General features: G+C 44.3%; 1 protein-coding gene across 1 annotated transcript in view; it reads right to left on the bottom strand.

The window, feature by feature from the left end:
- Positions 1 to 15,080, bottom strand: part of LOC115094680 (connector enhancer of kinase suppressor of ras 2-like) — a 334,885-nt gene extending 319,805 nt beyond the window's left edge. The window contains exons 1-2 of the mRNA XM_029607932.1: positions 14,988 to 15,080; positions 7,868 to 8,107 (exon numbers count right to left, since the gene is read on the bottom strand). Coding sequence (XP_029463792.1) covers positions 7,868 to 8,107; positions 14,988 to 15,080 — 333 coding nt within the window. The remainder of the gene's footprint in view (positions 1 to 7,867; positions 8,108 to 14,987) is intronic.
- Between the last annotated feature and the right edge of the window lie 12,143 nt (positions 15,081 to 27,223).

Raw genomic sequence — 27,223 nt, 5'->3', positions numbered from 1 at the left:
GCTAGATGGGTCAGGATGGAGGCGGCTGGGCCAGCGAGGGAAATCCTGCGTCTGATCCCCTCACTGCATCACGTGATCTCTATTGTGTTTTATTGTTTTTGAGTGTCTTAAGCGGTGTCGATGGATTTGTTACTAGACTCACAGTCCTAACTCCTACTAGGGGGAGGCGGTAAACTAACACGTTACGGCCGCGGCAAAACAGTGCATTACTAATGAGATAACCTGAGCGCGCGTTACGGTATCGGAGGGGAATAGCTAATTCCTTCATTATACAGCTAATTCGTTCATTTACATGCCGGGTGGGGAAGGGTTACGCGTCTGTTTTAAGAAGCGCTACGGACGCGCGAAACTGGAGACTGTATCGCTGGTTTGCCTTACGCGTCCGAATTGTGCGCAGCGAGCTCGTTACAGACGAGAAATCTTCAAATGAATGTTACTGTATCGAGCTGTTAGTAGGCAGTTGAAACGTGCGGGCCAGAGTAGCAAAATCTTGGATGATGTGGGAGTCCGGTTCAAACAAATGAAATATGTATACCACCCCTTTATCAGCCCAAGCCTGGAAGACAGCCCTGCTGTCCTGCCCCGGCACAAAACTTGCATTCCCCAGAAAAGGCAAAAAAAGGGAGGCTATGCCCCGCAAGCCCCATTGTCTCCACAACCAAAGACAGGCTCAGATACAAGGTTGTAAGAATATTCTGGGGTATATCATAGTACTCCGCAGCCCCGGGCGCAGCTGAATAATACATAAAGGGGAGCTAGGTTGAGACATCTTATTTAACATCCCTGGTGCACAATAGCAGTATGTCTCTGTAATCCACTCACCCACATACCAAAACTGACATGCCACATTATAAAGTCTGAAATCTGGCAAATTGAGCCCTCCCTGCTCCCGGGGGCACTCCAAGACGGTATAAGCCAACTGAGCCCGTTTCCCCTTCCACAGGAACTTTTGTAAACTAGCACGCAATTGTTGAAGATCCCCGGCTTTCAACCAACAGGAAATCATGTGCAGCAAATAAGATAAGAGCACTCCTACCATGTAGGGAAAGTGGCAATGGGGTGCAGAGCTGCAGCTGCGCCAAAGCTGAAGGAGACATGGGGTAATATTCAGCTCGTAAAGTTGTACAAGCTGTCGGGGTACCCATATGCCCAGATATTTGATCTTGTCAGGAGCCCATGGAAAAGGAAAGGGACTGTCCCAAGAGCCAGGCAGGTGAGCATTTAGGGCCAAAGCTTCTGACTTTCCATAATTAATTTTCAGCCCCACCACCAGGCAAAACTTAACAAAAAGATGCATAATAGTAGGCATACTGGTGCGAGGCCATCCCACAAACAAAAGGATGTCATCCGCAAATAAAGCAATCTTCAAAGGGTGGCCGTCTACACTAATCCAGTGAATCCCAGATCACCTCACAGCCGGATAGCCAGGGGTTCTAAGGCCAATGCAAATAGCAATGGGGAAAGGGGACATCTCTGCCAAACTCTGCAATATAAAGGAAAAGGGTCAGTAGGCTCCCCGTTAAGCAGAATAGAGGCGCTAGGGTTACGTTACAGAGCCTTCAACCATTGGAGATAGGTCCCCGAGAAGCCGTAACGTTGCACAGCCCAGAACATATATTCCCAGGATAAGGAATCAAAAGCCTTTTCCGCATCTAAACTCAAAACCAAATCCTCCGGTGGCAATCGATAGCTTAAGACCGCCAGCAAACGCCGGACATTACAGACCCCCTGCCACCCTTTGACAAACCCTGTCTGATATTTATGAATAAGGAGGGGCAAAATTCCATTTAACCGTGCCGCCAGGACAGCTGCCAGGATTTTTACATCTATGTTTAGTAAGGAAATTGGTCTATAAGAATCCACATCTTTTCCTGGTTTTGGGAGAACGACAATGACAGACTGGTTGGATGCCTCAGCAATGCGGTCAGTAAGCAAAAGATCAGTATAGTATTTCTGCATCGGGGACAGAACTGTAAATTTCAGTATCTTGTAGAATTCGGAGCCTAGTCCATCTTGACCCACTGCCTTCCCCAATTTAAGCTTGTGGATAACAGCGTGGATTTCCCCCTCAGTGATGGGGCTGTTCAGTGCAGTAACCTGATCTACAGTTAGCGAAGGACACGAGATCCCTTGAAAAAGGGACTCAGCGACATCGGCGTCCATAGGCTTAGAGCCATATAGAGACATATAATATTCCCTGGATCTACGTGCAATGTCTGTGGGTGTACTCAAATGGACCCCCTGGCTATTTCAGATCCCCGTTATGGCTGCCCGCTGGCCCCTAGGCCTAATAAGGTGGGTCATCATTCTACCTGCCCTGTTCCCTTGTTTATATAAGTGGTATTGATAATAGCGGAGCGATTTAGACACCCTTTGGTGAAGTAAGCCATTGAGAGCAGCCCTAGCCCTATCAGCCACCGCTTTGGACTCCCCGGTCAAGGTTGTCATGTGTTGTTGCTGAGCATGTTTGAGAACAGCAGTTAACCGCAAAATTTCAGCGTTGCATTTTTTATTTGCTTTGGCCACATGCGCTATTATTGCACCGTGCATCACAACCTTACCGGCCTCCCATACAGTCGCTGCGCTCATATCTGGGGTCGCATGATGTTTTAATTAGTCCAGCCATTGATTTTGCAAATAAGTATGAAATACTTGGTCCAGGTATAAATCGGGACGAATGCGCCAGGAGAATGGAGGACGAGCCCTGGAGCCACATTGTATTGTTACCGTCACAGGGGCATGATCAGAGATAGAAATAGTACCAATACTGGCCTCCATCACCCTCGGGAAACAGCTGTCTGATACCAGCAAGTAATCCAACCTAGAATAAGACTGGTGGGGGTTGGAAAAAAACGTAAAGTCAGAGTCGCCGGGATGCAATACCCGCCAGATGTCCATTAATTGCAATTCGTCACATAAGAGCTTGACCCCTTTATTCCTGTCCTGATTATGCACAGGCTTGGGGGGTCTGATGTCTATCTGCTTATTCGCGACTATGTTAAAGTCCCCCCCAACAACCAAACTATAGTCAGGGAACTCAGCCAGCTGACTCACCAAGGAAGTAAAAAACAGAGGAGAATGTACATTTGGAGCATAAATATTACACAGTACCATTTTCTGATCATGTAATGCACCTACAACAATCACGTATCTTCCCTCTGGGTCCTGGTATGTTTGTGCCAGCTGAAATGGTAAATTTTTATGGATGAGAATGGCGACCCCCACGCTGCCTCGAACTAAACGAGGAATAGTAGCAGTGACTCACCCAATCTCTCTGTAGTTTAGCATGTTCCTTATCTGTAAGATGCTTTTCCTGCAGGAATACCACCTAGGCTCGCATGCGCTTAAACATTGTGAATAACTTCTTTAATTAATCGGGGAGTGGACCCCATCCACATTCAGCGAGACAATTTTAACCTGTGCCATACCATGAATCCAGAGAGACACATAAAAAGATGTCAGTATGCACGTTTGGGCTTCCAAGGCCCCCCAGCCTGGGTCTTAGAAAGCAGCTGGGCATGTAATGAAACAGCCAGAAATAGAAAACTTCCTGCAAACCTAAAGAGGTTCCCCCTATACCCCCCTCCCTTCTAGTCTGCTGCTCACTCAAACCACAGCCATATCCACACATACCCCACACACACCAGATACATCCAAACCCAAAACTCCATGCTCCTCAAGAGGCACAGAGTACCCAGTGTCCCTGGAGGGCACACTGGCTTTCCTCTGCCCCCTCCCCCCTTAGCATCTCTCCCATCCATCCCCCTGATGCTAAACATACAACTTCAGGTAGTTAAAACAGATTAAAGAGAACTTGGGAAATTAAACAGCCAACAAAGCCAGCCCCCGGACATCAGAAAAAATAAAAACATAAAAATTTAAATAACAGAGGTGATATAGAGACAACGGCTCACCCCTCTAGAAAGGGCCAAAAACAGTCAGTTATGTGTTCAGTTGGAAGGACAGAGAAAACTGAGGCACTGGCATATTAAAGCCCAGGACAGCTTTGCCTTCAAGTAACATTGCCTGGCTCTAGCGAAGATATAAAGGAATTGGCGTCTTCTTTTTTGCAGAAGAAGTGGACAGTACCATTGTGCTGAACTCGTAGCTTAGCAGGAAAAAGTAAAGCAAACGGTATCCCCCTTTTGTGTAACTCTGTGCAGGCAGGGGACAGGGCTTTCCGTTGTGCAGATACTGCGGTGGAGAAATCATGGAACATCAGGATCTTGTGCCCCTGGTATTCAACTCCAGAGTGCTGTCGGAAGGCTCTCATAAGCTGAATTTTGTGGGACCAGTTTAAGATTCTGGCCATCACGGGCCGAGGTTTATTGGCATCAGCCCTGGGCAGCCCCATTCTGTGCACTCTTTCACAGCACAGGTGACCGGTGGTCAAATTCAGGCCCAAGTGACTGGGTAACCAAGTTTCTATAAGATCATACAATTCATGGTCTGGCACAGATTCAGGAAAGCCTATTATTTTAAGATTATTGCGCCGGTTTCTATTCTCTTGATCTTCTATCTTTTCTAGCAACGAGGAATGCTGTTCAGAAAGCGTTTGTACTTGCCTTTTCACCTCATGTAACCAGTCTTCCTGATCAGACAACCTGTGCTCTGCTTCATCCATCTGTTTAGCCTGCCCTTCAATTGCATTGATAACATCTTCCATGGAAGTTTGAAGTTTTAGGAGCCGGGCATCCAAAACATCTGTGACCTTGGCTGAGATTTTAAGCAGGGTCTCCTCCGACACCTCTGCCACTGGGGCTATGTGCTCTCCCGTGGTCGCGGCCACCATCTTGGCTGCACTATGCTGATGTGGCTGTGAGGATCACGCCGATCTCTGGCACATTACTGGCCCCGAAACACTAATTTTTGCCACAAAATGTGGCGAATCGCCAGCCCCGAGTGTCCTCTACAATCCCCTCTGAGCAGGAGAGCAGATGCAAAGGGAAGGAGGTAGGATGGCAGCTGATATGAATGAGGGGAGCCCGGGCCTAACTCGCTGACGCTGCGGGAAGGATCACGCCGGTCTATGCTGCCTTACCAGCTGTAGAAGGCTCATTTTCGCTGCAATTCACGGCGAAACAACAGCCCCAGAAGTCCTCAGCAGTCTTCCAACAAAAAAAGAAAGGGAAGTTATAAATTTTTTGAGTGGGGATGGCGATCGATGGGGGGGGGGGGGGGGGGGGGGAGGGGTCTGGAGCGCGTTGATTATGCTGCCGACCCCGGTGACGTCATCCTTGAAGTCACCAAAGCCCGGATTTTACACGTGCAGGAGAGGGGAAGCGGGGGGGGGGGGGGGGGGGGGGCAGGGCCATTGCCATATGGTTCTTTTTTTAATTTACATTTTGGGGGAGTCAGGGTCATCTCAACTGGTGGCCCCAGATTGAGAGGTCAGTATTGACCCCTGCATTACCTGCCCATTTGCACACGCCTTTTTTCTTTGGGCCAGCGTCCCTTTAAGGCGATGTTGGTCCCGTGAGGTTGGGGTTGCCACCATTTATTTATTTATCGAGTTTTATATACCGTCGTTCGGTTTCACTATCACAACGGTTTACAAAGTATCGATGTTTAACAGGGTGTACAGAAATTCACAAGCTTGTTAACATTGTTACTGTAGTCGTTATAAGCATAGTTCATTTGATAAACTGTACAGGTTAATTGCGTGCATTGGATTGGCTCTGCATGTTTATATGTAGCGTAGAGTCATTGGGTGTTTTCTTAGGCTTTAGTGAACATCCAAGTTTTTAGTTCTTTTTTGAAGGTTTTTAAGTTTTGCTGTGTTCCCAGTTCGGTTGGGAGGGTGTTCCAGAGTTCGGGGCTTCCTAGGGAAATGGCTCTCTTCCGAGTTGAGGTAAGTTGTTTGTGGTGTGTAGGTGGAATTTTTAATAGACCTTTATTAGCTGAACGGAGATTTTGGTTTGGTGAGTGTAGTTTTATGGATGCACTTAGCCAGTTTGTTTGTTCTTCATATATTATTTTGTGAATTATGGATAGCATTTTGTAGTCTATCCTGTATTTTATTGGGAGCCAGTGTAGTGAAATGAGAGTCGGAGTAATGTGATCGTGTTTTTTCTTTCCTGTGAGTATTCTGGCGGCTGTATTTTGAAGGATTTGGAGAGGTCAAGATGGTGGTGAGAGGTAAGTTGAATAGCAGGGAGTTGCAGTAATCCAGGTTGGAGAAGATGAGTAGTTGGAGGTCTGTTAAAAGGCTGCTCACTGCATTCTTTTGTCCCACAGTGTTTTCATGTGAGACAAAAGAAGGTGCCAATCAGCCACAATGCTTTTTTGAGGGAGGGTCCCACTATCGTGGAGAAGCTCCCCTGTGATAGTGGGACCCATCATGTGATAAAACATCATGGCTTAGTGCATCCAGTGGTAAGTTTGCAGGTGGCAAATTTGACAAAGCTAGAAAAGGTTAAGCTTTGAGATTCCATTAATATAGAGACTCTATCTAAAAAAATTAGCTGGCATGGGGCTGATATAACCTATTGTTTTAGGATAAGGAAATATTGTGTCTGTAAGTTTATATTATGTTGAATTTTTATGAGTGCAATTTTTGTAACCTGCACTAGACATATATGGGCTAATTTTAAAAGGCCCGCGCGCGCAAAATTCGGGGGTTCCGCGTGTGGCTGGGCCCTGCAGCTCTGTGCGCATTTTCTAAAGGGCCCAGCCACGCTTGTAAACCCCGATATGTTCTGAAGTGCCAGGCTCTTGGAAAGGGGTGGACTGGGGGCGTGGTCTGGCTGAGGAGGGGCAGGGCATGAGGGCTTGGGTTTTTTTGTTTTTTTTTTAAAATCTACCTCATATTTATATTCCAACTCGCTCTCTAAGATCTCAAAATAAAGGTTTGCTTGAAATTCCATCTATCAGAATAGCAGATATTGGTGAAGTAAGGGAGAAAGCTTTTTCTATTGTGGGACCCATACTTTGGAATACATTGCCTGACTGCCTGAGATCAACGACTGATTTAAAATTGTTCAGAAAAGGACTCAAAACATGGCTATTCAAAGAAGAATATGGTTAGACTCTCAAGATATAATTTTACATTCCAGAGTGTAAATTTGTCTTTTTTGTTTCCTGTCTTACTTTTTAATATTTTTAATATTTTGTTTTTGATTTTTAATGTGTTTATGATTTGATGATATTGTGATAGCTGTTTATTTTATGTCACCTCATTATATATGTTTAGTTGTAAACTGCTTTGATCTCCTTTTCTGTTTGGAACAGCGGTATACAAATATTTGTAAAATAAATAAATAAGTAAATCAGATTATGAAGTTGTGGGATAGAAGAAATGGCAAATAAGTAAATAAATAAATAAATAAATAAAGTATGCCGAATTTCACAGTGTCTGCTTCATGCATAAAAACAGTAACTTGTGCAAATAAACAGGGCTTAGACATATGCTGTTCCCGTTTTACATATGGAGACTTTACAACAGGTTTTGGCTTCCTGAAAGTTTATTTTTGCAATATCTTATGCAAAATCAAAGTTGATGAGCTGCTACAATGCAAATTCATGCAAAACTGCTCATTAACTATGTTTGTAATGCTAAGATATGTGCACAAAGCCTTTGCAGGCTGGCTTTTACAAAAATGTTATCTGCACCTCAATGAGATGTAGATAACGTTTTTTGCAAAGTTATCCATAGAAAACTTCTGCATGTAAGTTTTCTGCTGGGATTATTTGAATATGAGTTCTGGTAGAAAAACTTACCTGTTTAAAATAGCAGCTTCTGCACAAAATTCATCACACTTTAGTGCATCTACCCCATAGACTAATGGTGGATGTTTGTCTAAGCATATAATAAAAATATTTATTTATTGAAAAAATGAATTAAATTGTACAGTTTCCATGGACTTACATGGTATAGTGGAACCGTGTTGTTTTCAGGTAATGAAAAATTCAAGATGTCTTGCTGGCCAGGTTCAAGCCTCACAGTGGATGTCAGCATAGATGGGCTGATGGGATAGTTGGGGCTCCCTGGGTTTTTGCACTTTTTCCTTGACCTTCGCCCCGTGTCCCTCTTGTTGTCTTTCTGCGTCACAGGTTCTTCCTGAGTCACCAGGATCTTATCATCACTCAAGTATCTCAGGAGGGAATTCTCAGAGTCAGTGGTCGTAGGGGAAACAAAAAAAGAAGAAGAAAACAGAAGTAAAATAAAATAAAAAAATCAACTGCTAACTGAGCCTCATAATCTGTATAATGCACATCCACATACATTTATACAAACAACCTGAGAGCATTCCTTAAATTGCAGATGAGTGTCACATGACATTTCACATGGAGACAACAGCCTACTGAATTATATTTAAGTGGGAGTCACTTTAAGTGTGCTAGGTAAGATTCATAAGAATGACAATCATCTTCTCAGCATTTTATAATCCTTAAATATAGTTCATGTGCCACAGAAAAGCAGCCATTATTAAATCAAACATTTCTTGGACAGCATAGCTTTCTTGAACTCATCATTCCAAACAGGCACCAGGAGTAAAGATGCATATTACTTGATTTGCTGTTTACACAAACACAGAGGCTACATCCATTTATTCAGTTCACACATGCTCTGCACATAACAATCTTCACCTGTTCTCAAATATCTTTCCTTGAATAAAGTAGCATTTGCCATGTTAGTCCACTTAGATGCATACAAATACAGGTCAACAAACAAGCTGTAGGTGACAGGTTATGTTTTTACTAAGTTAATATGTTTGAGACTAGCTTTTGAGAGTTATACTCCTTTCATCAGAGTCACCAGAGGACCTAAGGATAAATATACATGTAAATCAACCAACCTACAATGTATTTATTTCTTTTTTTTTTCATGTTTATATTTGCATTTCAATTAATTACTCCATGTAGATTTTGAGGACAATTTATTTGTTTACTAACCTTTATTTCTAGATCTCATTCCTCTGGTTTTTATTTGAGGGTTAATTCTCAGTTTCTAATCAAAGACAATTGATGACCACAGTTGGGTGTTACCATATGCAGGTCTGGACATAAGATAACAAGATGTGCCTCACCTAAAGCTATCCTCTGTTTTAGACCTGCCCATTTCACAACTGGTCACTGGATAAAGGCAGACCCAACTCTACAGTTTCATCACACATGCACAAGTTCATGGTGGATGCAGAAATCTGAATAGCAGCTGTGACTTTTCAGAATTGTATGGTTATGGCCACATCTATGATTCTACCTAGAAGTATGGAGCACCAAATAGTACAGCTCCCAGGCAAAGTACAAGATGCTGTACAACACTGGGCTCTGTACCTATAATTAAACACGAACTGTGTGTGTACATAATGAGTGACTGAGAGGGTTTTTTTTGGAGGGGGTGGAGGGAATGGGTTGGTGGATGTTGGATTCTCCATCGACAAGCAAGCATAAATTAGTCATAACGCATGGATGACATCATCTGACGGCACTGACTCGCACCCAGCTCAGTAAGGTCTTTATTGAGCATGCAAGGGATTTCCTATGGGTGCACATTGTCTCGTGAGCTCCAGTCTTTCTTTTATACATTGTTTGGGTTTTGGTTGTAGTGCTCTTTTACTGCCTTCTTTCTTCTTTTATTTTTCTGCCATTGCCTTGCAGCTCCTCAATCAGAACTTTTCAGTTCTTAAAAACTAAATTAAATGAGTATGGAAAAGCCCAAGGCCAAGAAACCTGTGGTCAGCAGTTTCAAGGCCTGCATCTGTGGGCACTAGATGTCCATCACAAATATGCACTCCATCTGTTCTCACTGCCTGGGCCCAGACCATGGCTCCTTCACCTATTACAGCTATAGCTGGATGTCCCCTAGGGCACAGCAACATTTTGCCTATAACAGGGAGGCCCCTAAGGAAGTTGCCAGTGGGCAAGAAATCAGTCTTGACATGAAGTTGAGCAGCAGAGCCACTCTTCATCCAGGAGCAAAGCATCGTCAGATTCTCAGCACAGGAAATTGAGGCAGGAATCTTCCCCCTCTCTTTCTCACAAGCATAGAAAAACTCCCACCCCCTCATCTCCCCACTATGCTACCAGTTCCTAGATCAATCTTAGGTCAGGAGTTGAGCTTGCATGGAAGCCTATGGTGTCAGATCAGGTGCCATGAAGAGTGCCTAAAAATTGCAAGACCTCCCTTTTGGGGCCATCCTCCTCACAGCCGAAGAAAATGTTGGTGCCATCAGCACAGAGCTCCACTGGAGCAGGCCCCTTCTCGATGCAGAGGTTGGAAATAGCCTCATCTGCATAGGTCTTATTTCATAGTGCATAAGATCCCCTGGCACTGAGCCATTTCTTTTACCTAGACTCAGGGCCGACCAGGGCACTGTCCATGTCATCAGCATGGAGCTGCATTCTAGGATACAGTCAACACACTTGGGGTGGCAAACCAAGCACCATCGATTGTGTCAAAGTGGAGATTTTGAGTGCGTAAGCCCCAGGGTCCTGCTGCTGGCACTATGGCCTGGAAGGAAGTACTGCTTGTGTTGTCCAAGGCACTATTTGATGAGAATTGTTGATGTAACACCTCAGGACTGGTTGTTGCCACAGCAGATACAGCTACCATGGCACCAAGTTCCTCCTCAACTATACAGGCAGTCCTTAGTGAGGATGAGCCAAACTGGGTTTGCTTGTATGGTTGGGTTTGCCTCTTTAAGCCCTGAAGGCCAGAGAGGGAGATTAGAACCTTTGTTGTCCAAGATGGAGGAAATGTTCCTACATAGTGGGGCCACCCAAGTTCCACAACATTGTGTACATCTCCTCAAAAGCTTCCAGCATTGGGAGTGTCAGGCTGAAGGCCCCTGCAGCACACTCACACAGATATTGTGTCTCAATACTTTTTTTAAATAAAGAGTGACAAAATAACAGTCTCTGACTTATGCACTGAAGGTATATAAACAGGTAACTCACAGTTGGATAAGACATACTTCCAGTCCTGGTAATCAGTCTGGGTCATTTCTTCAGAGATAGCACATAACACAACTGGAGACAAACTTCTTTTTATAGACAAGGTAAAAAGACTTCCAAACTTAACAGTACAATAGAATATTAATATATAATCAGAGAAAGAACTCACAAGTCTACTGTGGGATTCCAACCCTTTCTTGTCCTCCTAGCTATCTAAATGCTGGGAACTCTCTCCAGATATTCCAGCACTGCTTTTGAAAGCCCTGAAGACCAATCCAGATCCTCAGGGGCAGGGCCATATAGCAGGCTATCCTTTTTCTGAAGTTTGCTTTTTCTGTGGCTCTGTGCATAAAACATCAGCCCTAAACTGAGCAGACCCTAGTTCAAATCCATGAGGTGGTAGATTTTCTTTCTCTAGGAGAGTCCCTTCATAAATTGGAAGGAAAAGAAGTTTGATCAGTTCATTCTGAGTTCATACAGAATATCTCCTCCTTGAACTAACGGAGACTCCTCCTCGGTCACCCTGATCATCATTATGTGAGTGAGGCTCAGTGTTCCCCCATGGTCATGGGGGGAGGGGCAGGCAAGGGAGAGGAAGATTCCTTCAGATCCCTTGCCAGACTTGCCTCAGCAAATCTCTCCTTAGGAGGATCTCCTCTACTTCAAGTCTTTGGATAAGCTGGCAAAGATTTTGTCCATCAGTGTAGGTAAAAAAAAAAAAAAGGACCCAAGAGCAGATGTCTTTGGGCTTCTTCTGTTCCTTTAACTCCCAAAAGACTTGGCAGCTATCTCGGTTCCAAAATTCCTCGAGGATCTGCAGATGAGGATGTGATAGACAATGTTATGCCTTCTGGTGGTCCGGCTGCTGGACAAAGTACAGGGTCCAGGCCTCACCAGGGTATGGTGTGATCCATCTACCACACCACTCTGTGGTGATTGAGTCAGCACTGAAACATGCTAAGCACATCCATGATTAATTTAACACTCTTCCTGGGAAGAATTCAAAAGCATTGGCCACAGTTAAATAAAGGTCTTTCAGGGATCCATGCTGAGAGTCCAGACAGAGTCACAAGTTCTACATTGTGCAGTTTTTGTATGAATGTGTGTAGAAGCTAAAGCCTTTCACAGAATTACCAGATCAGAACAGGCAGACTTCCATCAGACAGTGGATGTGGAGGAATATAAGAAGCACATCATCCATTCCATTTACAAAGCTTTTCATACCATGGCCAGGACTTCAGCCACTTCCATAGGGAGCCTGAAGACTCACATAGTTGTTCATGAGTGATCTTCAAGAAGATGTGCATGATTGTGTTGTGGATGTACCCTATACAGGAGTCAAGTTATTTAGTGACAAAGTTCAAGAGATTGTGGCTCTGATTAAGGAGCATCAATCCACCTTACAGTCATTATCAGCTGCAGCGTGGGACCAGCTGGCTACTGCCTGATACCAATATTTTTCCTACAAGTGTCTATTCTTCTAAAGACATCCCTTCTGCTCTTTTCAGCATCACTGAGCTCCTTCCACTTTTCAGCAGCAGCAGCTGCCCACTTGAGGTTGACAAAGGGAAAGGCATCAGCCAAAGGCTCAGTAACAGATACAGCCTAAACCCAGGAGGCATGTACCGGTGTGGTGTGGACCCAGGATTGTGGTTCTCAGTGGAAAGTCAACTACAAATCAACCACCTGGAACTGTAAGCCACCACTATGCTCTAAAGGCTCTCTCTCACCTTTTGGGAAAGAGAATCTTGATCTGGATGGACAACCACATGGCCATGTTCAACATGAACAAACTGAGAAGTATGAGTTCTTATGTTTCTGCAAGGAGGCCATCTTAATCTGGTCATGGGCAGGAAATCTCAATGCCCATCTCCAGGTGACCTACCTTCCAGTAATCCATAATATCTTGGCAAAATACTTGAGCATAGTGTTACAATCACACAAGCAGCCCTTGGATCAAGTAATTATGAATGGCTTATTCAGTTACTGGGGAAGGCCGGTGATCTATTTGTTCACTCAAAAGACAACAAAACGTTTGAGAGTTCTGTTCCATGCTTTTGAAGAGCTATAAGTCTGCTCCTGATGCTTTTGTGCTAGGCTGGAACATTAGTCTATTTTATGTGTACCCACAGATTTCTCTAATCACCAGGATTGTCCAGAAGGTCTTTTGTGACAAGACAAAGATAATCCCCATAGCATCAGCCTGGCCAAGTGTGGGATCCATATCTTGTCTGACTCATTATATTCTCTGGGTCCACTGAGACCATCTCTCATCACACAAAAGAAAGGCAGGCTCTGACATCCAATTTTGCTAACACTAGCCTTCACGATGTGGATGTTGAATTCACAGTAGTCATCTTCTTACTCCTTCTCAAAGAGGTGGAGGATGTTATGATTTTCATCAGGAAACTTTCAACCAGAAAACCCTACAGTTTCAAATGGAAGGGGTTCTTAACTTGGCATAGGACCTGTCAGCCCTTCTCTTGTGGCCCAAGGGACTTGCTTCAGTATTTATTCTACCTCTTGTCCTCAGGCCTTAGCACCTCTTCAGTCAAAGTTCATCTCAGTGCCATTGCAGCTTATCACCAGCAGGTGGAAGGGGCTCCAATCTTTCTCTGTCCTTTGGTATCAAAATTCATGAAAGGACTGTATCATTCCAAACTTTCAGTCAGTATACATCCAGTGCCTTGGGACCTCAATGTAGTTCTACCTCAATTCATAAAACCTCTTTTCAAATTTCTCAAATTGGTGGACATGGAAGTTTATCACCTAGAAAATGTTGTTTCTCACAGCTGGCACTTCAGCATGAAGAGTAAGTGAACTACAGGCTCTGGTTTAATATTCATCATACCTTCAGTTTCTTCATAGTAGAGTGATTCTATGAACTCTTCCCAAGTTCCTTCCAAAAGTGGTATCTGCATTTCACATTAATGAAGTTATTGTGCTACCTACATTCTTTCCAAGATCACATGCGCACAAAGGAGAATGGGCTCTTCACACCTTGGACTCTTATCTAAAAAGGACTCGGCCTCATCATCAGTTTTTTCAACTGTGTCTTTTGATCCTAAAAGATTGTGAAGACTATTGCCATATACTCTGAGGTAGATATTCAAAAGCCATTTAGATGGATAACTTAACGTTATCCATCTAAATGGTAAGTTTTGGAATATTCATAAGCATAAGCATAGGACGTGCCATCTGGGTCCATGAAGCCCAGTATCCTATTTCCAACAGTGGCCAATCCAGGACACAAGTACCTGATAGGATTCCAAAGGGTAGATAGATTCCAAGGTACATATCCCAAGAATAAGCAGTGTGTATCTGCAACTCCACCTTAATAATGGTTTATGGGCTTTTCCTCCTGGAACCTGTCCAAACTGTTTTTAAACACAGCTACACTAATAGCTTTCATCACATCCTGTGGCAATGAATTCCAGAGCTTAATTATGCAAGTAAGAAAATATTTTCTCTTATTAGTTTTAAATGTATCACCTAGAAACTTCATTGTGTGTCCCCTAGTCTTCATACCGGCTAGATTTTAACTGGATAAGCCATAATGCAGCTAAAATCTAGCCAGATAAAGAGATGTTCCATGGGCAATATGAGTCAGAGGAAATCCTGGATTATAAATTCAAAACAAGCATTTTAATGAGGTTGTGATTCCAGTCACGGCTCCTGCGACCCGGCTCTTACCTCCACCGCCGGCCCCGACGGTCTGTCGGTCCCTCCGGTGCTGTTCCGGGCCTGCACGGGCCTTTCTCTGCTGCGGCGTCTCCATGAGGGAGATGCCATCTAGTTCTCTGGCAAGGCCCCACCCACCGTGTACGCGCGTGCGCGAAGAGGCAGCTTTTAAAGCTGCAGTCGCGGGAAACCTCGGCTGGCCCCCAGAGTGACGTCAGATGCCGGCAGGGTATTTAAACCCAAACCCTGCTCCAGAAGATTGCCTTACAATGAGGTTCACTCCTGGAGTCGTCTAGTTGCAGTTCCTGATCCAGTCTTCACTCCTGATCCAGCTTCCACTCCTGATCCAGGCTCAGCTCCTGATCCAGCCTCCGCTCCTGATCCAGCCTCCATTCCAGTCCCAGCCTTGCCTTACCCTCGGACTGATTTCCTGGTTCCTGATTCTGGTTCATCTGCTGATTGTCTTTGTCTGCTGCCAGCCCTGATCTCAGATCGTCCTCCATAATGCTGTCTTCTGCTCCGGGAGACCCCTCCTAGGTCCCAGCAGCCCGGGTCCTCACGGGCTCCTCACGGGGGAACCTCGGGCTTCCAGTGGCAAAGCTCCTGTTTGGTCTCCCGGCTTCGTGCCACCTCCCAGCCATCTCATCTCTGCGGAGTCTTCTTCACGTTACCTCTTCATTCCGCACGGCCGGCCCAAGGGTCCACTACTCTAGCCATAACAAATGAGGTTTTTGGGTTGAACTACTGCTTCATGCAGGTTACTCCAGAGTTTTATTTCTGTCTTCTTGCCAATAAGGAATCCTTTGTATTTAGCCAACACTTTTTTGACTTCTGCTACTTTCTTTGTCTCTACCACCTTCTCCAGGATGGCATTCCATGCATCCATCACCCTTTCTGTGAAAAATATATTTTCTGATGTTGTTCCCAAATCTTCCTCCTTGTATCATCAAGCTATGAGCCCCTAGTACTATATCTTTCTTTCCATTGGGAAAGGTTAATTTATGCATTAATATCTTTCAGATGTTTAGAAGTTTATATCATATCCCCTGTCTCTCCTCCCTGTTAGGGTATACATGTTTAGTTCATGAAGTCTCATCTTTTATGCTTCGTGGGGCAGACTCCACACTATTTTGGTTACCTTTCCCTGGATGTCCGCTAGTCTTATCTCTATCCTTTTCAAGATATGGCCTCCAGAACTGTATTATAAATGAAGCCTCACCAATGATGACGGGTACAGCAGCTTTATCACTTTCTTGTTTCTACTAGTTATTCCTTTCTCTCTATGCAGCCTAGCATCTGTCACACTGTTTTGCTGCCTCGTGCTCATTAGATACCATCACCCTGAGGTCTCTTGTTATGAAAGTGGACCCCTGTTTCGAGGTAGACAGCTACCGTCAAAGGGCAAGGCTGTTTGGTCAGGAGAAACTTGACTGAAGACTTCACCCTGGAAGCATGCAACCCCCCCAGGAGGAGCCCGTAGGGGTCCAGCTGCTGGGACTTAGGAAACTCCTCTGAAGACTGTAGAAAGGTCTGGATACAGGCGACTCTTGCAGGTCGTGGGTTCCAGACGGCTGGCGCCTCCAGCAGGTTGTAGCAGTCTGAGGACGGAGTCGTAGAAGAGTCCAAAGCAGGCCCGAGGTTCGATACACAGATGAGGTCCGAATCCAGTCCAGGGTCTAAGCAGGAGAAGGGTCCAACGCCGTACCAGGATCAAGCCAGGAGAAGACAAGTCCACCAGTCCAGAAGTCAGAAGCCAAGAAGCAATCCATGGAGCAGGGAAGCAGAGCGGGACGAAGAGCCAGGAACCGAGAACACAGGAGCAACTCAAGCAGGAACCTCAATACCAAGGCAAGGTCTGAATGCTCAGACCTTGCCTTAAGTACCAGAAGCCAGGAGAGGAGACTCTGGAGGAGCCATGACAACTTCCTGTCATGGCTCCTTTAAGAACAATCTTCAGCCGCACGCACGGCCCTAGGGGAAGCAATGGGGGCGGAGCTGAACCCCGAGGAGCCAGCCAGCCTGGCAACGCGGCGGCGGCCGCAGGAAGAAGCAGGAGGGCAGCCTGCCCCGCAGTTGCCCCGAACACCGTCAGACGTCCCGGGTAACTATTTCTTCAGCGGCCGGCGGCCATCACACCCGGCCCCGGTCGCGGCTTGCCGCGGCCGGCGGTGCTAACATCTCTCTCCTGATCAGTGCACATCAGCATCGCTCCTCCCATGATGTACAGCTTCTTTGGATTTTTGCACTCCAAATGCATGACTGCACTTTATTGTATTGAATGTTAACTGCCAAACTTGCAACCACTCCTCTAGCCACTCTCTTGCATATCTTAGTATCATCTGCAAAAAAAGACAAACTTTTCCTTCTAACCTTTCCACTATATTGCTCCCAAAGATATTGAACAGAACTGGCCTCAGGTCTGAACCCTGAGGCACTTCACTAATCATCTCTCTTGCCTCTGAGTGAATTCCATTTACCACTACTATCTGTCATCTATCATTCAGTCAATTTCTGATGCAGTCTACCTATCCCCAAGCTGCTTAATTTATTCACGAGCCGCCTGTGTGGGACAGTATCTAATGCTTTGCTGAAATTTAAGTAAACCAAATCCAGTGCATGCCTTCAATCTAATTCTCTAGATCGCCTAGACACTTTGAAAGCTTTTTTATACTGAGAGAAAAAATAAGAAAGATACCAGGAATGTATTTTCTTTTTTATTCTATCATGTAACATTCTCACAAAAGTTTTAATAACTTTTGCCTGTTTTTAAACTCTGCCTAAAGCTTCTAAGGCAAAAGCAGCTTTTAGACGCATTGCCACTTTTCTTGCCAGGGATGGGAACACTTACATACAATTATAGCTAAAATCTTATTTGCAACATGCACACCATTTTTCGTCTTCAAATATTCACATCTTTTACTCCTCTTTTTTTAGACTCATTCAATCACATTGCATAATATACTCATAACTAAACTCCATGCACTTTCTACATGCATGCTCACTGCTCATCTTCTTACACAATCAGTATAATACACAGCCATTCAACTATGTATTTCCAGGACTGTAGAGTATCAGAAGACAATTATGGTACAGTCATACTTCTCAAGTACATTCCCAAGCATCACACAGCTACACTTGCCACTCACATCTCTAAATGCAATCATATTTTTAGAGTACAACGAACTCCAAACATTTATACTCATGCCATTCCCTTGTGGCATATACCTAAGATTGCCACTAACAAATATTCAGATCTAGTATATACACATTACATTACAAAATATTTTATATAGGAACCAATACCATATACTAGAAATTAAACACTAATGAAACATATTTGCATAACATTAAAAATTAAAAATAAAACTACACACTTGCCCACATTCTGGCATATTAAGGAGTTTGGAATGGAACTTGAAATCTTCCTGTCTCCTTGGCTACTGCTGCTATGGTGGCTGGGTGGTCTCTGCTCCTCGTCACGGTACGGCTGCTCTAATTCATACAGCAGATACAGATCATTTTACTTATTAATAGGGTCATTCATCAAACCGCAATGTGCCGGTAACGCGATACCGGCCGAATCGCAGCGGTACAATGCAAATGAGGGGAAGGGGAGGAGTGTGGACGGGGTTTGGGCAGAGTTATATCCTGGCAGCACTAAGGACGATAATGTTTTCTACATTATCGCCGGCAGCACCGTGGGTAATAGCTACATCTTTTCCCGTGGTGCTATGGGGGCAGAACCGTGCGGCCCAACCGCAGCTGTGGTGGTCAAAAATGCACCGTCGCGATGCAGCTGGCTGCACAATTTTTCCCCGCCCCTTTTTTTCATGCAGAGTGATGAATCTAGGCCTTCGTTATTTACATTTCTTAAATTCCTGTCTTTTGTGTAAGATATTTGCGAAAGGATATCTGTAAAGGGTTGTCAATATAAAAAGCGTAGAGGTGTGGCAGAATTTCTTCCCATTTGGTGACTGCAAGATGGAATTGTGTTTGATGTACACGTGTGTGGCTCCATGAACGGTCTTCCTGTTTTATTACTATTCAAAAGTCTTGCTTGCAGCAAAATGTTCTTATATGGGAGTGTGTGGGCCTCATGTGAACAATGCGGATTTTAAAAGCCACAAATTATGGGGCAGATTTTAGAAAAGTACGCGCGCACGTACTTTTGTTCGCGCACAAGACGCAAACAAGAGTACACCGTATTTTAATAGATACACACGTAGCCACGCGTATCTTTTAAAATCCGGTGTTGCGCGTGCACAAGGCTGCGCAAAATCGGCAGCCTGCTCGCGCCGAGCCGCGCAGCTTGCCTCTGTTCCCTCCGCCTCCCCCCACCTTCCCCTACCTAACCCACCCCCCCGGCCCTAACTAATTCCCCCCTACCTTTATTCCAAAAGTTACGCCTGCCCGAGGCCCGAGACAGGCGTAACTTGCGCGCGGCTGCTGGCGTGCCATGTTCCAGCCTGGGGGCTGGTCCGGGGGCCGCGGCTACGTCCCCGGGCCGGAACCAAGCCCGTGGCTCCACCCCCGGAATGCCCCCGATAACGCGCTGGCCGCGACACGCCCCCAATATGCCCCCAAAACACCCCCCCAGGAAAGCCCCGAGACTTGCGCGCGTCGGCAGCCCATGCAACATAGGCTCGGTACGCGCAGGGGGAGCTTGGGGCAGGTTTTCGGGGGGTACGCGTGTACCCCTTTGAAAATCTGCCCCTATGTGCATATATGCACATGCACGAGCAGAAAATACGGGGGCGGAAAAGGGACAGGGCATGGATGTTTCGGGACAGGGCCAACAGTTTTGTGTGTAACTCCATATTCTAAAACGGGAGGCCGCAGCGCACAGTGGCTTGTTACTTAGGCGCATATATTTACTGTTGCTCCTGATGAGGAGCAGGTCTGCAGAAACTGTGTTTTAGGGCCTTCACGGCAGGGTGAGGGGTCCAGCTCAACTGAATGGCGTGCAGAATGAAAACTAGGGGAGTCTGGATGACCTCGAGATTAACTGGGCAAATTGGTGGGCAAATTGAAAAAACTTGGAATGTCCTTCACGCAAGCATGTTTCAAAATCTTCTTACATATGCACATTAAAGCCAGCAAAATCCTATGGAAGATAGAGAAAGTAGGTTTCCTCGAGTATCCTCTTAAAATTAGGAGCATACTTACATGCAGTAAGGCATAATTTAAATTAAACGCGCTCAAGTGCGTGCATGATTTAAAATTCCAGCTCGTCTGCTTGCGCGCCCATGTGCGCATGTATGGCTGCATGCACGCTCCTTTTAAAATTAGCCTGACTTTTTTTTTTTCATTTCTTTTTATTTATTTAAAATGAAAAAAAAACAAACAAGAAATGAAATTGAAAAATGAAGAAAAAAAATTATAAAACAAAATAATGTCAGCCCTCATCAGAGAAGAAATTAAAGCCATTCTGGTCCCCCTTCCCAAATCCTCTTCCCAAATTTTGTTTCTTCATGGAGCAAGAGCAATCCCCGGTTGCTTAGAAATGACACTGGCAGACCACAACTGGCACTATTAATTTCTTCTGTACAAGATGACAGCAGCCTGGCCAGCACCATTTTGTATGCCCTTGGTCTGCCAGTGCCATTTGTAAGTATATCACTGGCAGGTGAGGCATGACCAGCGATCACTCCTGCCCTACAAAGAAAAGAAAATATGCTAAGAGGGTTAGATGGAGGAAGTCTGGGGTGGGGCTGGACTTGAGGGCTTTTGTGTTTGTAGTGAAATAGAAACAAATGAAATTTCATTCATTTTTCATTTTGTTTTAAAAATGACTTGAAATGAAACCCATTTCACTTAAAATGAATCCACATCCCTACAGTTTTCGTTACTCCTACAATAGACACCACTTGGCACTGAGTCAGTCTCTCTAAATTTGTATGGTGAGTTTAGCAATTGGGGTCATGCAAAGAGTGACGTGGACCTTGCTAGATGCAGTGGGGAAGGTAGCTTTGCTTGTACTGGTCAAGAAATCCAATATCCTCCCTTACATGAACCCTGACCCTCATTTGATGTTTAAGTGTCTGTTACCCTTGGAGTCTCATGGATTTCAAGCCACTCCAAGGTTAAATCAAACACTTTATTTTTCTGAGATGTCCAGTTAGCAACTATGTACGGATTATATTGAGGATATACAGTGCATGCTGAAATTATCAGAGTTCATGGGGTACTCAAGTCACATTAAACATTCAATAAACAAGGTTAACAATTTGCATCTCAAGTTTGGAATACCTAAGAATATAAGAACATAAGAACTTGCCTTACTGGGTCAGACCAAGGGTCCATGAAGTCCAGCATCCTGTTTCCAACAGTGCTCAATCCCGGTTTCAAGTACCTGGCAAGTACCCAAACACTAAGGAGATCCCATTCTACTAATGCCTGTAATAGCAGTGGCTATGGAAAGGCAACACTGCAAGTATTACACCAAGACACCCCTTACTAGGAAAACAGAACAAGCTGCTATAGATCTCTACATAGAAACTACACATAATTGGAATACCTCACTTCAGTCACACATGCAAAATACAGATAGACCCTCAAATACAGAATAAAGAGACCATAAAATATTAAATGTGCAGACAAAAACTGAACTGGAAACTACAACAAGCCAAATTCTGTATACAGTGCAACAATGGAAAAACAGAAATATCACTATTCCTCATAAAACAATAAAATAAAAAAATATATGTATAATCAATAGTAGTAAAGCCATACTAATAACAAGAAATAATTTTGAAACAGCTAAGGCACAGAATAATATCCAAAAAATAAAAACTCATATAAACATTTTCCAGACACCAATAAAATTTCAAAACAGACATCAAATAACTCCTAATAAATAAAACTAATAAGGATTTAAAAAAATACCCCACTCTCCATTCTTGGGAACGTTTGATTTCCAGATGCCCTGAGGTTGTCTTGCATCAGCAGGCAGAGGGGAAGGGGGATTGTTTTGCATAGACTTTCTTTTCGCTCTCTCTCTCACTCACGCACACACACACACACACACACACACGTTTTCTCTCTTTCTCTGACAAACACACACATGCTCTCTCTCCCTCTTTCTCTCTTTATCTCACACAATGCTCTCTTTCACCCATACATGTGGTCTCTTTCACACACACATGAATGCTGTCTCACACACACGCATGCTCTCGCATGCATACACGTGCTCTCGCACACATGTTTATCACTCTCGCACACATACAAAACATGCATGCTCTCACACACACATGCTCTCATACATGTGCGCTTTCTTACTCTCATACAAGGATATTCTCCCTCTCAATCCCACACACATTCAGGCACTCTCTGACTCCCATGCTTAGACACAGGCACTCTTTTACTCACACACAAACTTATGCAGATGCTCTCTTTCACATCCACATGCTCACCCCCCTCTGTCATTCACTCAAAGCAGCAGAATAGTCTCCTTCTTCAGCAACCCCCTGCCCGCAGCTGACAGGACTACATTTTTGGGCCACCAGGACCAATCCTGCTATGTCCGTGTGTTCGTTACTATAGGGCATTCTGTGTATGTCCTCCTCTTGCTAGGCCCCGCCAGCAAGGCTGCCACTTCCGGTGGGGCAACACAACACAGTGCAGTTCCTCGTCTTCTTAGGCCCCGCCAGTGACGCTGCCACTTCCGGTGGAGCAGTACAATATAGTGCAGCTATTCCTCTTCTTAGGCCCTGCCGGCGATGCTGCCACTTCTAGTGGGGCAGCACAACACAGCACAGCTATTCCTTTTTCTAAGGCCCCACTGGTACGCATTTACTTTTCTTCCTAGGCCCTGCTGGCTATGCTTCCAATTTCAGTGGGACTATGCTACTTTTGACAGCTGCAGCACGCAATATTTTCCCTTCTGCACTGGTGGCGCTATGGTGGTGTTCAGATAGTGGCGCTTATGGTCGAGGCCATATTGACCATAGGCACGCTACGGCTCTGTAGGGTAACTCTATCCCTCATTCAGTAGAGGTTAGGGTTAGGAAACTTGGAGTGATTTGTACATTTACTTTCCCTACCCCTGCCCTAATTTCTTGCGGTGGGACAGCATGCTATGAGATATAGGGGGAGGGAGTGATTGGTCTAGAATGGCGTGATCACCAACATTCCATGATCTCTAACTGCCAACACAGACCCACAATTCATGCTGGAGATAGTCTGAGAAAGTAACCTCTGTTCTGATCATGTTCTAATGCTCTAATTATAAAACCTATCTATGAAGCAGTCAAAATTCCTTAAACCAATAACAGAATCTATTTGGAAATGTAATGGACGTAAATGAAATTCAGCAAGTGAATGGTCAAAGAAGGTAAGGGGTAGAACAGTTAGTTGTTTATTTAGTCACTTGTTATTTATTTATTATTTTTATATACTGACATTCAATCTCAATTGAGATATCACACCAGTTTACATTCAGGTACTGTAGGTATTTCTCTATCCCCTGAGAGCTTACAATCTAAGTTTTGTACCAGAGGCAATGGAGGGTAAAGTGACTTGCCCAAGGTCATAAGGAGCAACAGCAAGACTCAAACCCTGGTCTCCTGGCGCATAGTCCACTGCTTTAACCACTAGGCTATTCCTCCTCCCTTGTTAGGCTCTGTGTTAAAACACAACACAACACAGCGCACATATACCTACTCACACCTATCCACATTCATTCCCGCCTCCCACATACAAACAGACAACCTACACATTCTCCCCTCCTGTCGAAAAAAACCCCCCACACACAGAAGGACTTTTCTGACTCTTAAAGGTTTGTATTGTGGACAATCTGCAATGAGCAGCTCAGGTTCTATACTTGCCAATACTCTAGTTCTGGAGAAATGGAATCAGGAAAAAACTAGAGATGTGAATCGTGTGCCCGATCGTTTTAACGATCAGGTTCGGATGGAGGGAGAAAAAAATCGGATCGTTAGAGATGTGAATTGGAATCGGTTCCGATTCCATTCACATCGTTAATTTTTTAGTGAGGCCTGAGCAGATAAAAAAAAACCCCACCCGACCCTTTACAAATGACCCCTTTGCTTTCCCACCCTCCCGAACCCCCCCCAAAAAATGTTAAATTACCTGGTGGTCCAGTGGGTGGGGGGGGGGGGTGTCCCGGCGCGATCTCCCGCTCTGGGGCCATCGGCGCCATTTTGGCTACCACTGATAAAAATGGCACCGATGGCCAGATAAAAAAAACCCCACCCCGACCCTTTACAAATTACCCCTTTGCTTCTCCCACCCTCCCGACCCCCCAAAAAACCTTTTACATGTACCTGGTGGTCTAGCAGGGGGTCCGGGAGCCATCCCTTCAATCATACCCTCGGTGCCGGTGCTGCTGGACTGGTTTCAAAATGGCGCCGATCACCTTTGCCCTCACTATGTCACAGGGAGCGACGGTCGCTCCCTGTGACAAAGTGAGGGCAAAGGCGATCAGTGCCATACTGGCAGTCGATCGCCTTTGCCCTCACTTTGTCACAGGGAGTGACCATCGCTCCCTGTGACATAGTGAGGGCAAAGGCGATCGGCGCCATTTTGAAACCAGTCCAGCACCGGCACTGGCACCGAGGGTATGATTGGCTCCCGGACCCCCCGCTAGACCACCAGGTACATGTAAAAGTTTTTTGGGGGGGTTGGGAGGGTGGGAGAAGCAAAGGGGTAATTTGTAAAGGGTCGGGTGGGTTTTTTTTTTATCGGGCCATCGGCACCATTTTTATCAGTGGTAGCCAAAATGGCGCAGATGGCCCCAGAGCAGGAGATCGCGCCGGGACCCCCCCCCACTGGACACCAGGTAATTTAACATTTTGGGGGGGTTTGGGAGGGTGGGGGAGGGTAAAGGATTGGTTTTAAAGGGTCGGGGTGGGTTTAGGGTTTGTTTTGGTGTGCCGGTTTTCCCGCCCTCCCCCCAAATAATTCCTGTACTCGATTTAACGATTTTTCACGATAAATCGAGGGAATTCCTATTGTATCGAGTCCCTTACCGATTAATGACGATTTTAAAATTATCGGACGATAATTTAAATCGTTAAAAAACGATTCACATCTCTAGAAAAAACTGCTTTTTTGTAGAGGTCTCTGGGTGTTTTCTCCATTGAACTGGAAACCCTAAGAAGACAGACTCTGAATGCAGTATAACTCTGCAGAAATAGAAACAGGAATGCATCTTCTCCTATACTATGCAAAATAACAAAGCCTGCCAAAACACTGCAGACATGAAAATTGATGTATGTTGCATGGTTATCATACATTCTATTATTTGCAAAAGCTTGTCCTTAGCTAATGACCAAATAACAATAACAGGTTTTGAGGAAATAAAATACCAGAATGTCTACAACAAAGAAAAACAGATGAAATAACAGCTTTCATGAGAATTATGATGACACCATCAGCCCAAAACATGGACATTAATCAAAACCCAACAGACACTGTTGCTCAGTCTATACAAAGACATAAATATTTCCGTAATGTACAAATCAAAGCAAGTCGCAGTACATTGTTCGATTTGCTAAAATAAATTGTGACTACAGGTAGAAAATAGATAGAAGCTGGTGACTATTATTAAACTTAACATTAAATGCGGTTGTAATAACCTAAAATAATTTTTCTACATTCAGGAAATTCAGATGAAATGTTCAGCCACAACTAGCACCACTAATATAAATGCACAGATAGATACATATTTACCACCATTTCCATGGGCTGGTGGGGTTTACGAAAGTTTGCTCAGTTACTGCAAAACACTCTGGGATAAATTCACATAATAGAAATTAAGCTAGGGAGAATGGGCTCCTTGGTGCAGGAGAAATGTACTTTATCTGCATGTGCCAAGTCAAGGAGGAGGGTGTTACATTTGGAGCTGGGGAAAGTGACCTTAAATCGGCCTGTGGTGATTGACAGCCTTGCAACATAATTCTGTTTCTCATGGGTCCTGAGGCTGGAGCTCCTATACTACAAGGGCAAGAGCCTTTCTTCTTCCCCATCTCTCCCTCCAACAAAGTTGACGGCTTAGGGACAAATGTTTAAAGGACCTAAATAGGGTCTTAAATAAAAATATTTTAATCCAAAACAGTACCATCTCCTTTCCAGCAGATTTTTCTTTTCTTGGTAATCAGGACATTAAGGAATGAACATGCTGCATCAGATGGATATACTACGCCGAGGCTTAGCATTTACTCAACATGTAATGTAAGAAGCCCAGCATCCCTTTCTACAGATCTATGTTGGAAAGCTTTCCTGAAACTTGACTCTGCATGCTTTCCATCTTTGTTAAACTGGTGACTAACATTTTGCTGGAAAAGTGAATTGGGATCCAGTTTGGAGTCATTATTTTATAAATGCAAATTATCATCTCTTATTGACTTCTAATCTATGGAATTTGAAGATGTGCAAAAAATAATGCACAGGGCTAAATAGCTGTTGGAAAAAGCCAGATATTATATATGTATGTGTGAGTGTGTGTATGTATATAAAACAACATAGAGAAGACCCAAATAAATGTGAACACATGAAAACCATTTGTTTTATATAGAAGAAATGTTCTTTATTTTGTTTAATAACAATAGTTTAATTCAAAATCTTAAATCTTAATATTAATGAAAAAGACAGTTCATTCCTCTACCTCTGTGGTTATCTTGCAGTCATATCATTTTATAGCACCTGCAAAAAAATCCATGTAAAACTCTATAACATGAAGTTGAAAATCTAATAGATGTAGCATGTGACAGTTTCCATATAAATCAAGATTATTGAAGAATTTTACCTTTTGGCTGTGAGAGAGAGAGAGAGAGAGAGAGAGAACCTCTGTAGATGCTTACCAAAAGGTTAACTATTTATGCCACTGTAAGAGGGGCCACTAGTAACCCGGGGTGAGATTTTGAGGTTTGTGAGGTTGTGGTGGGTTCTGGGGGGCAGTTTAACATGAACAGTCATACATACGAACAGCACAGTTACCATCAGTGAAGATTTACTGTGATTTGGAGTGCTGAAAGGTGAAAGATAACCACAGAGTTAGTGGTATGAACTGTCTTTTTCATCCATATTAAGATTTAAGATTTTGGATTAAATAATTTGTTAAAGAAATAAAAATTATTCTATATAAAAAGATTGTTTTTCACATATTCACACTATTTGAGTGTTTTCTATGTTGTTTTGTCTTTGCTGTTATAGGGGAACAAAATTTGAATTCTTTACTGTCATATATATATATATATATATATATATATATATATATATATATATATATATACACACACACACACACACATATATACAGGGGTAGATTTTCAAAAAACGCGAATAGGCGTACTTTTGCTGGCGCATCAGGCGCCAGCAAAAGTACGCTGGATTTTAGTAGATACGCGCGGAGCCGCACGTATCCACTAAAATCCTGGATCGGCGCATGCAAGGCTATGAATTCTGTATAGCCGGCGCGCGCTGAGCCGCGCAGCCTACCCCCGTTCCCTCCAAGGCCGCTCCGAAATCGGAGCGGCCTTGGAGGGAATCCTCTAACTCCCTCCCCTCACCTTCCCCTCCCTTCCTCTACCTAACCCACCCGCCCTGCCCTGTCTACACCCCCCCCCTTACCTTTCTCCGGGGATTTACGCCTCCCGGAGGGAGACGTAAATCCCCGCGTGCCAGC

The sequence above is a fragment of the Rhinatrema bivittatum genome, chromosome 6 (assembly GCF_901001135.1).
Source record: "Rhinatrema bivittatum chromosome 6, aRhiBiv1.1, whole genome shotgun sequence".
Lineage (NCBI taxonomy): Eukaryota > Metazoa > Chordata > Amphibia > Gymnophiona > Rhinatrematidae > Rhinatrema > Rhinatrema bivittatum.
This window is presented reverse-complemented; position numbering and strand designations above follow the sequence as displayed.